Below are 14000 nucleotides of genomic sequence, written 5' to 3'. Positions count from 1 at the left end.
AAAAATTTTGCACCCTTTCTGTTTCAGACAAATCGCACTACGATGGGCTAATCGCATTACGATGGCATCAAGAATTTGAAAAAAATAACCGTTACAAACTGAAATCGTAATACGATTATACCATCGCAGTACGATTTTATCAGGCTCTATAAAAACCCAGCAGTTTCCAGCACCAACCATTCGACCCTTTTTCCTAGTGTTACTCTGCCCAAATTTCTCCAGAAACCCTAACCACGAAATTCATCCCTTTTCTACCAATTTTTCATCTTCCTAACACTTCCCAACATCAATTCCTTCAATAACCTTCATCTTCATCCACATAATCCAACATATTCATCTTACCCTTTTCACCAAATCATCCAATTTTCATCAATGGCACCCAAACAACAACCACCCTCCAAACCATTGACCCGTCAACAATCCAAGCCTAAGAAAACAACCACCCAACCTTCATCTAGCCAAAACAAACGCAAACGAACCCCCGTTCCACCATCCAATGTTAACCGTTTCATTTCCGATGATGCTCGTGCATGGTTTAATTACTGCAAGGGTTTCGAGGTTGTAGGGGAGAGGCAGTTTGATGTGGTGAATCTCACGAAATACCCCATTTTCGACACAATGCTTCGTGAGAGAGGATGGGAAGAATTGAATAGCATGGTACCGGAAGAGAATAACAAGTCTGTTGTGATGGAGTTCTATTCAAACGCTCGTTTCACGGAAACGAAATATCAGTCGTATGTGCGAGGGAAGGTCATAGATTTTAGCCCTGATACAATCAACAACTTGCTTGGGTTGGTTGCTCCTGAAGAGTGTGCAGTTCGGAGGTTGGAGAGGGAAGCAAAAAGTTGGGGTGATGATCGATGGGCTGAGTTGCTTGCCCAAATGTGTAGGCCAGGGGCTTCATGGAAGAGGGCTAGGATGTTGACATATGCTGAGTTTTTGCCCATTCCAAAGGCGTGGGCATCTTTTGTTATTCAGACGCTTGAGAGCACATCTTGCTCTTCTGAGATTCCTCTCAAGCGAGTGCTCACTGTTTCTGCTATTCTTGATCAACAACACATTAATGTTGGTGAACTCATCGCCAACAACATTCATATGTTTGCAAAAGGAAACAAGTCGGTCTATGGGCATGGGAGCATGATTAATTGGCTATGTGAAAAGAAGTTGGTGCAAGAATTTGAGGGTGATTTGCATACTCCGACCACTAAGCCTATCACGGACAAGACTATGGATGTCTTGATGAAGAAATATGCTGAGTATATACGAAGGAGAAGTGGTGAACCTGAGGCACCACCACCGCAGCAGCCACCACAAATGGAGCATGGAGAGGGTAGTAGTCAGCATGGTTCTTACCCTCCAGTTCATCCTATGGTTCTAGAGTATATGTTCAGTTCTGCTAACTGGATGAATGAGACCTCTGATCTCATGTGGGTTAACCGTCCGAGGTTCTCCGCTGAGTTTGCTGCAGAGGCACAGATGCATAGGAGGCCTATCACCGGGTCTTATGAGAGGTTTGACAAGTCTAGGGAGTCTATGGATGCTTACTTTGATCGCCAAGAGCGATATGCTGCTTTCATGAAGAAGGAGATCACTGATGATTTCGAGGCAGGAGAGAAGGCAGATGCTGATGACTTCTTTGATGGGATACCCGGGACTGGTGGTGATGATGATGTGGATATGGGACTGGATCACTGAGGGTCCAGCTTTGCTTGTTTTATTGTTTTGTTGTAATTTTTATTTTCTGTTGAACAATTTTATTTCATTCCGTATTGTTTTTATTTCTCGTATTGTCAAAAGTCCGTTGAACTAATTTCCCCTTTTGTGATAAATTTGCACTTGTTTATTATTAACGGATTTGTTTGTTATGTGACCTATTCCAGTTTAGTAACAGTTGTTTGATGAAACGGTATTCCAAAAGTTCTAAAGGAGGGGTGACTTGATTCAAAGGCAAAGTGTACGGCGTTGCTAGGTAGTCACATACTCCCACAAATCTCAGCCATAAGGTTCATTGCCAAATCTTGTTTTTCAATTTACTTATATTTAGATTAGTTTTCCATGCAACTACATTTCTAGAACTTGCATTGTTTCTCTATTATTGATTGGTCTTTGTCAATTACACACTGAGGCAAAAGTGCTTGGTCCTGTGAGCCTTTTTGAAGCCTACCCTGTTTTAATTTGTTAAATTTATCCTTTCTTAACCAATTGTGAGCCGGTAGGATTAGAACTTTTTGTTCGGTGACAAACTACATTACAAGCCTAGAGACTTTTAGGACTTGTCCCTTAATGAATTTCTGAGTTAAGGCATTGTAGAATGTTGCTAAAGATTAAGTTTGGGGTTGCTATTGGAATTTGCAACCAACTAAGTTTGGGGTGGGGGTACTAGAGAATTAGAGAACAAAAATGAAAGAATTATGAAATTGTCATGCAAAATATACACATAAAAATGGTGTATGAAAAAAAAATATATATGATGAAAATGAAATGATGAAAAGAAAGGGACAAAACACATTGAAAATCCGAGTAACTTCAAACTCGATTGTCCCTACTGCTGAAAACATTCTCTAGTACCTTTGCATTGATTGTTATTCCACAAGGTGAATGAAGGAAGGATTGAATTTTGTACTTTAACTTTCGTAGGAATGCCTAACTCAAATTTTGTGTAGCCTACTTATCCAAATATATCCCACCTTTCACCTAAGCCCCGTTATAACCCTGAAGACCTCAAAAGTGTGTAATGATATTGACTTTGATTGATATTTAGAAACTTTTCAAGCTTATGGTAATATGTAGACTTGCATGTCGACTGGTAGAACCCTATTTCAAATTGATGCGAGGAGTTGTGAATTGGTGGATGCGAATAAGTCAGACTAGCTCATCTTTAGCTAGAAGGAGAATGAACTTTTGGGTACTATCGTTTTGTCAGGTAACTGTTATTTTACTGTCGTTTGTCACTGTTGCAAGCAAATTCCTTGAGGACAAGGAATGGTTTAAGTTTGGGGTTGTGATGACATGCTGTCATTACGTAATTTTTAGGACTTATTTTGACATTTTGATAGAGTTCTAAGCAACATTAAGTGTCCAGGAGCAGTTAAAAGCATCAAATCTGGAAGAACTGGAATGAAGCCATCGTACTGCGATTTGCTAATCGCAATACGATTTCTTGAAGTCAGAGAGCATGTTTTTTGAGGAGTTGGATCGCAATACGATCCATCCAATCGTGATACGATTTCAAGAAGGGCTTTTAAGGAAATTAGGGTTCAAAGAGGCCATCGTGGTACGATTTCTAAATCGTGGTGCGATTTTGGGCGATCCAGAAGTTGCCTATTTAAGCTGAAGTCACTCTCAAACATAAGGATTACGATTTTGGAGAGCTAAAGTGCGATTTTAACACCCAGAAGGCTGCAGCGGAGAGGATTTCATCATCTCTAACCCAGTTTATGTATGTTTTAATTCTTTCATTGATTATGCTATTTGTAAACTCGATTATGAGTAGCTAAATCTCTCAGAGATTAGGTCAGAGATGAATCTATGTAACCCTAATTGATACATGTTGCTGTGAAACTCTATTACTTATTAATGATATTCTAGTTTTCATTCAATTCAATTGTTCTTAATGCTTTTTATATCCTGATCAAATATAAACATGATTTTGTGAGAACGAATGACTACTGACCATAGCTTTCGACTTAGACCTAATTGAATTGTTCTAATAAACATGGTTAGTCTAGGAATGGATAATCGTTTGTTAGTGATATTAGGTTAACGTGCTTAAACCTTTGATGATTATTAGACCACCTAAGGAATTAGGGGCTGTAGTTTAAAAAGAGGGTCCTAACTCAAGGGATTGATTAGGGCTAATTTGTTAACTATCGTGAAACTAGAGAATCATTAGTAATAATAGGTGCATTAACCAATTAGGGGAAACATAGAGGATTCGACAGACCTGATCTCATCTCTCTCCATATTTTCTTAATCAAACCTATTTCTTTTATTTGATTTCATAAAATCAAACCAAATCTTCTGCCTAGTGGCAAACTAAAAATAAATTTTATACATCCTATTTCTATAACGCAATTGAATTATTGAAGTTAAAAACAGTCCTCGTGGGATCGATAATTTTACTACTTCGATAGTTTTTGGTGCACTTGCCAGAATTCTATCACAAATCATCCTAAAGTAAGAGCAAATGAAACATTCTGATGGTCAGAATGTTTCACTCCTGCACATGCTTCCAGCCATGAACAGTGTAGTTGGTGGAAAGATGAAAAAGGTAGCAAAAGGAGATCTTGCATCAGAGATAACTTGTCCTCTGATAAGAATCAAGCAAATCTCCTAGAAGCATGGGCCTGAAGTTGCAGACCCACTATCCTCTCTCTCCTGCACAATATCCAAGGCAGGTTTGAATCAACTTTATCCTGCTTTATCCAGCAACTTTTGAAGCATATGGAAAAGTTACCTTTTGGTGGATAAAGCCTAACAAATCTCATGTCACGCCTTGAACAAGCCCAGAAACTCATCAAACATTCATCATGGATGAACCCAAATGAAGAACATCATGAATATCAACATTCTGATGAAGAACACAACAACATTCTGATGTTTATCCTAGGAACGTAACAACATTCTGATGGTCAGAATGTTCACCCAGATTTTCAAGTAAAAGCTTGTGGGGCCTAGGACACGTGGCATAACACCATTGGACACCCCACAATGGCTATCTGAGCCCAAAAACTCTATAAATAGAGATCAAATGCTCAACATTACTTGCACCATTGCAAAGCATGCAAGAAAACAACTTGATTTTGTTTGAAGCTCTTGCAATCTGAAATTGATCAATCTCTAAGGCTTTTGTTTCCTTAGTGCACATCAATACTCTCTGTTATCTCGTGCAAAGATAACTTTCTCTTCCCCCTCCTCTGTTTGATTCTCAAACATTCAAACTCCAGACAAATTGCAAAGCATACAAGAAAACAACAAAGTTTGTTTGAAGCTTTTGCAAACTAAAATTGATCAATCTCTAAGGCTTTCATTACTTAGTGCACATCAATACTCTTTGTTATCTCTAAGATAACTTCTCTTTCTTTCTTCTTGTCTGTTTGATTCACAAACATTCAAACCTTCATACAAATAGTAACAAAGTCTCATCTGGCTTTAGGGGTACTAAAGTGTTAGTTTGAGCAAAGGTTGTAAAAGTCTAAGTGGTTAACTTAGCAACAAGGTGCAAGCTTGCTGAGGCTTAGAGAATACAGGATTGTAAGTGTTCAGGTGAACACAGATTGTAAGGTGCATGATTTGAGAGGTTATCTCAAGCATCATAGTGGAAACTCTCACAAGATTGTGAGGAGTGGACTAACCCACATTGGGGGAACCACTATAAACTTCTGTGTGTTCTTTCTCTTCCCTTTACTTTTTTAAATTCAGTATACACTAAACACACAAAACACAGTTACTTAATTAAATCAGTTTTTGCATAATCTGCACAAGAACGTTAGAACATTCTGAAGTCAGAAAGTTAACTTAACTATTCCAAGTAAACTACTTGAGAATCATTTTTAAGTTGCAGGTTAATTTTTAAAGGGTCACAATTCAAACCCCCCCTTTCTTGTGACTATTTTATCCACTTCAGTTGCATGCTGGAACCACTTGTTGAGGTTGCCATAAGATGAAGATTTAGGGTTCTAGGGTTTGAGAAGCAGAGAATTGCGCTTACTTCACAAGTGAACCGGTTGAAAGAAAAGTGTTTGTTGTGAAGTGAGTAGTGTATGAATTGACTAAGTGTTTTGAGTAAAAACGTTTGCAATTCAAAAGAGACAAACAAACATAGCATTAATGACATTTGGGGGGCGCGTGATTGTACTTTCAAAGCTTAAAGCCACGTTAGAAGTTCTCAGAGTAACTGCCAAGTTAGTGGGCCAGTGCTACCAAAAAGTAACTTCCAGCATTTCCACTAACTCTACTATTCAGAAGTTTTGGTTTAACTTAGATTTGATACTTGGAAGTTTCCTACGATTCATTAAATATATTTACCATTCTTTGATTTCACTACAGGTGTGATACTGTTCTTCATCCCGGCTTTAATTCAACTGTACGAATTGAGAAGAATAGATCAAAGAGGCATAGGAACAAGAAGTTTGGCAGCATCTCTCAAAACAATGTAGTGTACACGTGCCATTTCTGTTCACATCGGAATCTCAAGAGAGGTACCACTAAGGGACATGTAAAAAAGATATGCTCGACAAAAGATAAATCATCCTCAGAATCAACACCTGCTACAAAACCAATTGTGCATGAATCTTCAAAATCAGTGAAAAAGATTTTAGGGAAAGACGAAGCAGGTAAAATTAATGCTTTTGGTTCAGAAGTTGTAGCTAAGGATGCCACCCTTACGAATGGTCTTCAAACTCCACAAAGCACAAGTACACCAATCTTGTTAGAAGGAAAGAAGAGAAGCAGGAATAGTTCTGCATTCAAAAACACGTTTAAAACTCCAAGCATGTCTGCCAGAGTAGAAGGAGCGAAAACTCAGAGCACGGTGAGAAAAAGACGAAAACGATCTTGGACCAGTTTAAAAGAGATTGCTCAGAGCAAACTTGATAACAGTCAAGTAGCTAATTTGACAATCCCATTTTTTTAGGGTTAATATGTCTTTGCCCTTAAAAAAAATAAAGAACAAAATTAATTATACGGTCAGCGTGCCACATAATCAAATATGCACTGTCAGCGTGCCACTCAGCATGCCATGTCAGCATTTTGTCCAGTCAGATGGCCTCAGGGTCTAAAACGAAAGAGTCTTAAATTACAGGGTTGGAATCTAAACATTTTTTTACAGGGGGTAAACCGGAACTCGCCCAAATTACAGGCGGTAAAGACATATTAACTTTTTTTTTTTTTTTTTTTTTTTTATAACTAGGAATATTTCATTTTCAAGCAATTTTATTATTTTTGCTGTGCTTGATAATCTATTGTACGAAAAGAGTAACTTATTTCAACCTTGACGGCATTTGTGTACATTGATCCTTCTAACTCTAAAGTTAGGAACTTCTCTGCATTTGTGTATATTGATTCAATTTGTGGGTTGTTTTTTTGTTGCATTGGAGTTATCAGTTGTGCGCATTGAGTTTGTAAATCATTTTGAGCTCTCATACTGGTTTGGCTTAAAATGGCTTAAGTGACAAAGTGGCAACATTAAACCTTTAAAATGCTAAAGGAACTATAGAAACACATATATGACACTTTTTGTTCATAAAAGATTAACCTGTTCCAACTAACAGACATTACATCTGGTACAATGTAGTGTATCAGTGCTGAATTACTTTTATAAAAATTATAAGCTAATTCGATTTTTAGAAAATTAGTGTAAGAAGCTGTGCATTATTATTTGAAATTTTGAATTGTATTTCATTTTTCCTGAAATTAATGTGACAAGGATTTTCTAAAGTGTGAGTAAAGTGTAAAGCGAGAAAACCTAAAGTTGTTATTGTAACAAACTTATGATTTGTTATGATGTATTTACATTATCTACCTTTAATTTGTTAATTAAGGGCTTATATTGTTCATTTTACACTCTAGAGTGAATTGCCCACTTTAAAGGAGTCGGATCCAAATTAATGAATCTTTAAAAGAAGAAGATGTATCTAATCAAATTATTAGAGATTTTGGGGACGAAAATGGTGACATCTAATCAGCTTGTATTTAAAGAATAAATGACCAAAGTGAATCTTTTAAAAGATAAATGATCAAAATAGATTTTAATTAAAAGATAAAGTTAAAAAATATTCTTAAGCCTTAATTGTTTGGTTAAGTTTTGTTTCTAGTTTCTCTCTCTGGATCAAAAGAATTTTATGGGAAAGTAAAAAAATTACAATGAGTACTCAACCGACAACTCGGACAAAAGAACAAGGGGTACTCAACCCACCAAGAAAAACAAGTGAATCTTTGAAGTATATGTGTTTAATTGCTACTTGGTGTCATACAGATTAGATGCATACGTTTTTTTTTTTTTTATTTATGTTCATTATATGGTGTTAAAAGTCTCATCACGTTCATTTGGATCTTAGCTTTATGAAATATGATGTTAAGCAATTTTAATTAGTTATAAATTGTAATCCGTTTGGCCTTTAAGTATATAGGTTATTAAGTATATGATACTAAGATTATTATTAACATCTAAAGTGTGCACAAATCAACAAATGATCGACCTTGAATATTATGTTATATTCTTAGTCACGAGTCTTGATCTATCTGCATATATTTCTCTTCTATAAATGTTAATTAACTGTTCTTTCTCTCTTCTTCTGGAATTTAAGGTTTATATTATAGATAGAGACTCTGATTATTTCAATTCACTTTATTTAGTAAATTCATACTATAGAGTGAAAAAGATAATTGTCTTCCCCTTTGTATTCAAAGCCATTTAATAACGAGTTTTAAAAAAATTAATTCATATAATATTACTTTGCATCGCATTTGCAACCATTATATTATTTAAAGCAAAGACTCAGCTATTTTTATAAAGGAAAACTAATTTAAAGCATTATATTATTTTATCTCTAACCATAAATTTCAATTCCCATCACAAGTTCATAAGCAATGGAGAAGGTTTACCAAAATAAAATGTTTGGTACAGTAGTCTAATTGTACTATATGTAAAGACAAAAGAAGGTCAGGTCCATTTTAAAATAATAAAATAATACTAACAATTCGAAAAGAATAAATATAAAAAGAAGGTCAGGTCCATTTTAAAATAATAAAATAATACTAACAATTCGAAAAGAATAAATATAAAAAAGTTAAACACTTTTTTAAAAGAAAAACTGAAAAACAAAAGAATATAGTCAGACACACTTAGCATCCAGTTGCTATTTCAATGTATAAAACAAGCAACAAAAACCCTAACCAATACTTCATCATGGTGTATATATAAAGGTTCATATATTCAACACCAACCATATTTTTTCTCTACCATCTCCAATCATGCTTTTTTCATCTATTCATTTGTTCTTTTGCCTCTAACAAATAATGCATGTTTTTCTCTATTTGATTTTTTGTTTTTGTTTTATCTTAGATATTAGCTTTCTCCGTCCATTGGATTGAAGCATAATTTTTTTTCATCTTCTTTAAAATTTTAAACACCAATTACTATCACGTATGTATCCATTTTGACCCCTTCAAATTTTATCATGGTGTATATATAAAGAGAATATTCTTATATAAAGAGAATCAGGATTGGATGCACCTATATACCTTGTTGTTTAAGACTTTGATTTGTTTGTTTACTCAATGACAAATATTATTTGATGTTATTGTATTTTGACCAATATCTTCATTTTTGTTTGTTTTATTGTTACAAAGAAACTGAATTAGTTTGGATAAACAGTAATCTTGATTTTTACAAACCGTAATTAATTGAAATATAGGGATGACAAAAAAGGAAAAAAAAATGAGCATCCATTGTTATTGGACTTGATTAACATGATTGGGAAAATTTTTGGCAAGATGGCGGAAATTATCCTAGTCACGAAGGAAGTAAGAATTGTTCCAATGAATGTTCAATTTTCTTCCTCGTTCTTATCTTTTATTCTTCTTCTTCTTTTTTTTTTGGTTTGTGATTGTCAAATTACTTTTCATCCAAACCAAATGCAAATTAAGATTTAAATCAACAAAGGTCTCTAGGTGCATGTTTCATCCAAACAAAACATGCATGGATACTCTCTTTTGGAAGGAAGCTTGGTTAGCAAATGAGCCCGTTAGTGTCCATTTCCCAAGGCTTTTTTTGATTTCACATGATCAAGATTTCAAGGTGGGGGAGGCGTGGCATTATTCCTTGGAAGGAGGGGGGGTGGAGGCTACCTTGGCGCAGAGAGTTGTTTGGTGGGAAAATGCACTTTTACAAAGCCTTTTTCAAAGGTTGGAAGGGGTGGTGTTGAGGGAAGGTGATGATTGGTGGTGTTTGAAGCCGGGGGGGGGGGGGGGGGGGGGGGGGGGGGGGGGGGGCGGGGGAGTTTTTTTCTTGAAGTCTTGTTACAAAATCCCACAAGACTTGTGGTTAGTAGAGGGGGTTTGGAGTGGGGACGAGGAGGTGGTGTTCCGAAATCTTTGGAAGAGTAAGGCACCGTCAAAGGTGTTGGCATTCTTGTGGACCTTGCTTCTAGACCGCATTCCAACCCAGGTTAATCTTGTGAGAAGACATCTTTTGGCGGTTGATGACTCTAAGAGGTGTGTGTTTTGTGAGCTTGAAGATGAAACGGAGGTGCATTTGCTTTTGCATTGTAGAGTGACATCTAGAGTTTGGTTGGAGGTGATGAGGTGGTTGCAATTCAACGTCATCACCCCGCCAAATTTATTTCTTCATATTAATGGTTGGTTGGATGATATACGTTTGAAGAAATTGAAGAGAGGGGCTTGGTTAATTTGGCTTTCGGCAATTTGAGTTATTTGGAAGTCGAGAAATGACCGGATCTTTAACAATAAGGTCAAGGAGGTTGACAAAATGGTGGAGGAAGTCAAGGTTCTCTCGTGGCAATGGAGTTTGAGCCGGCTAAAAATTCCGTCTTGTTTGTTCTATGAGTGGTGTTGGAATCTTAGAGAGTCTTTGGGTAGATAGCTGTTTTGGAGGTTTGGTTTTTTTATGGTTATTTTTGTATGTAATCTTTGGGTGCGATCTCTGTTTCTGTTTTCAACTTCTTAGGAGGTTGTTAGCTTTCCTATTTTGTGGTGGCATGCTGCTTGTGTTTTGGTTTCACCCGTGTCCTTCTCTTCTTGTGAGGACATTTTGGCTTATGAATATATTGTTGTTAAAAAAAAAAATCATTATTCTCTTTTGCTAATCTATTGTATCACTGTCATGTATTATTTTGGAGTGTGGTTCAGGAGGCTCCTGAATCTTTTATTTCATTTTTAGCTTTATAAAAAAAAAATGCAATTTATTATCTCCTGAATCTATAAGTGGTTACAGATTTCGATTAAAACAATCATCAGTAGACTTGATTATCACATAGGGATTTAAGAAACATAATGGTTCATGTAGCCAACTTCGTCTAGTGGGAGAAAGCTTATGGACGTTGTAGTTATTAATCAGCTTATTATCCACTACAATTTAAATTTAAATTTTTTGGTTTAGAAGTTGTAGTTATTAAGGACGTTGCCGTTACGGATGGTTTGGAACTCCATGAAGTACAAGCACACCAACTTTGTTACAAAGAAACAAAGAGAATCAGGCAAAGATCCGCATTGAAGAATAATTTGACACTCCAAGTATGTCTGCAGGAGTAGCGGTAACAAAAACTTATAACACAGCGAGCAAAAGACGAAGAAAATCTTGGTCCAGTTTAAAAGAAATTGCTCTGAGCAAACTTGATTACAGTCAAGTAGCTAATTTGTGAATCCCATTTTTTTTATGGCAAATTCTCCAGTTCAGTCACACAAAAAGACTTCACCAATGAAGTCAAAACCTTCTAAATCAGTTTTTACAGAAACCAGCTTAAAAAGTCTAAAATAATACAAATCATGAATTGGATCAGAAATCCTACAGGAAGAATTTTTCCTTCTCCTTTTATTTTACATCCTAATTACCAACAAATTAATTTAGTAAAATCACAAATTAAATGGTTTGAAGAATTAGCTGATCACTTTTTGAAAGTGGATTTTGATTACCAACTTTTTTCAAAATACATAGAGTTAGCCAAAACTCTTAAAGAAATACTTCAAAAACTAGCTATATAAATTTAAAAATAAACTTATAATCTCAAATTATAACTATGTTTTAAGCAAAATGACTGAAGGAAGTATAACAAATAAGGGTCTTGCTAACAAGTGCCTTAAGGCATTGTTTAAGGAACCCACAAAAAGAAACTATGTCTTGAAAATACAAGTCCAACACATGTTAAAGTCATAATCGTACAATTTCCAATGCAAAAGTTGCTACTTTTAGATGCTTAAACAATGCCCTTAGGGCACTTGTTAGCATTTTCCTAATAATATACGGAAGGTTTTAGATGACTTTTCTGATCTAAAATATAAGATAGAAAAACAAACGTCCTATATAGAAACTTTGTAGTCTAAAGAAGAAAAGTATAAATCTCATGAAACATGGAATTTTGATGAAGAAAATTTTGCCTGTTATGAAGAAGATGAAACACATAGATATCCTTACCTTTTTCATACAGAAAATCCACAACTCAACAATATAGTTTGTATGTTAGCTTACATAATCAAGAATTGTTGTTATAAAAAATTTCACCAAAGAATGGATGAAATTCAAGAAAGTATTTTAAAATTCTTAGAAAATAACGAAAGATATTTAACCCTAGATGAGTTATCTCAATTTCTTACGAGGGGGGAAGATAAGGAAAAACAAATAGTTATCCCAGAAAAAACACCAGAAATAATTAAAATTCAAGAAAAAGTTTCTGAACCTAAGGAAATTTCTGAATCTAAACAATTAACTATTAGACCTCCATCTAGTTTCTTTTGATGGATGATACAGAAGAAGCCCTTAATAAGCAACTAGAAAATCTAGAAAGACTTATGGTTTCTTTAGATATTAGTGGCAAAGGTCAAGAAACCTTTAATGACAAACCAGAAGATAATAATCAAATTATCTATGACTTTAGCTCAGAAGAAGAAGAAGCTAATGAAACCGATAATGAAAACCCTCATTATGTAAAAATAGACGAGGCTGAAACTTCAGGAACTAACGGACCCGCAGACTTTGAAAAAGAATTAACAAAACAAAAATTTCAAAAAATACCTCATACTATGAGCCTTCACAAAATCCTTTTCAACGACAAGGAATTCTAGATATATATTGTACTATAGATACTGCAAAAGATTTAAGAGATTGGTATAATACAAGTAATGTATTAGTCCAATTAAATGAAGATCTTAGAAATTTGAGTGCTATTGATACCTTCAAATATCTGCAGTATAAAACTAGAGGAAATGCATTTAAATACATTTCAACTCTACCTTCAGATGTTATGGCAACCATACCCCTAACTGGATCCTTAGTAACAGACTGGTTATATGGTCTATTAGTTAAAGAATTCAAGGGATGGAAGGATACCATCCAATCAAAAATAGCATTTTCCGAACAGAACCTTTGGAAGATAACCAATCTAAAAATTAGCAATATGTGTTATATAGATAACTTTATTTGTGAATTCCAAAACTATTATTATAACATAGATAAAATAATACCAGAAACTCTAGAAACTTGATAAAATTATTCTATGATAAGTTACTAAAAAAAGTATCAGAACAGATTAAGTTATACTTTGCCTCAGCACTCACAGAAGGAAAAGTAGATAATACCCTTGGAGGAAGAATAAATTGCCTAAAGATCTGGCTTTAGGAGAAATGTAACCAAAAAATAGCTAAAAGAGAAGCTCAAGTATCACTTTGTTGTAATAAATTACAAGACAAAGTAGGAAACTATGGATGTAACCCTAATTCTAGAAAAAACTCAGAAACATCATTTTAAGAAAAAGAGGTTTAAGAAAATTCCGTTTAGAAAATTCAAGAAGGGAGATAAAAAATTCTTTAGGAAAAAATCACCTCATCCAAAAAGAAAAGTATGTCCACGAGGTAAAAAATCATGTACATGTTGGCTATGTCATGAAGAAGGTCACTATGCAAATGAGTTCCCTAAGAAAGATAATCCAAAGAAAAATGTCCTACATGCTATATATGCTTTAGGATATGAACCTATAGAATCAGACATTAGTTCTAATGAAGAACTTTATGAATATTGTAGTGAGACAGATTCAGATGTCGAAGAAAATACTTGGTAAAGGAAATCCGAGTGCTACATTCATAAAAATAGTGTTAGGAAATAAAAAAACTCCTGGTCTATATAGATACAGGTGCAACTCTTTGTTTTGGTAAAAAAATCTATCTCTAGAAGTTGGGAAAGATTAGCAAAATCAAAAGAAATTATAGTTGCAGACAAATGGAAACATCAGACATGGTTTAACCTTAGAGATGTTTCTATAGAAATTGAA

At 34.9% G+C, this 14000-nt stretch overlaps 1 protein-coding gene and 1 pseudogene across 1 annotated transcript; both read left to right on the top strand.

Annotated features, from left to right (window-relative positions):
• Positions 1-6040: 6040 nt before the first annotated feature.
• LOC146915017 (uncharacterized) lies at positions 6041-8562 on the top strand (the record flags this gene model as incomplete). Its single annotated transcript, XM_085721201.1, has 1 exon — positions 6041-8562. A coding segment is annotated over one exon (594 nt), but the record flags the coding sequence as incomplete, so codon positions are not given.
• A 3909-nt stretch (positions 8563-12471) lies between these two features.
• LOC146915016 (uncharacterized) lies at positions 12472-13790 on the top strand (annotated as a pseudogene).
• Positions 13791-14000: the final 210 nt, after the last annotated feature.

The sequence above is a fragment of the Medicago sativa genome, chromosome 6, assembly GCF_051527215.1.
Source record: "Medicago sativa cultivar Bolivia chromosome 6, Bolivia_mono, whole genome shotgun sequence".
Taxonomy (NCBI): domain Eukaryota; kingdom Viridiplantae; phylum Streptophyta; class Magnoliopsida; order Fabales; family Fabaceae; genus Medicago; species Medicago sativa.
Note: the sequence above shows the minus strand (reverse complement) of the source record. Positions and strands in the feature narration are given on the sequence as shown.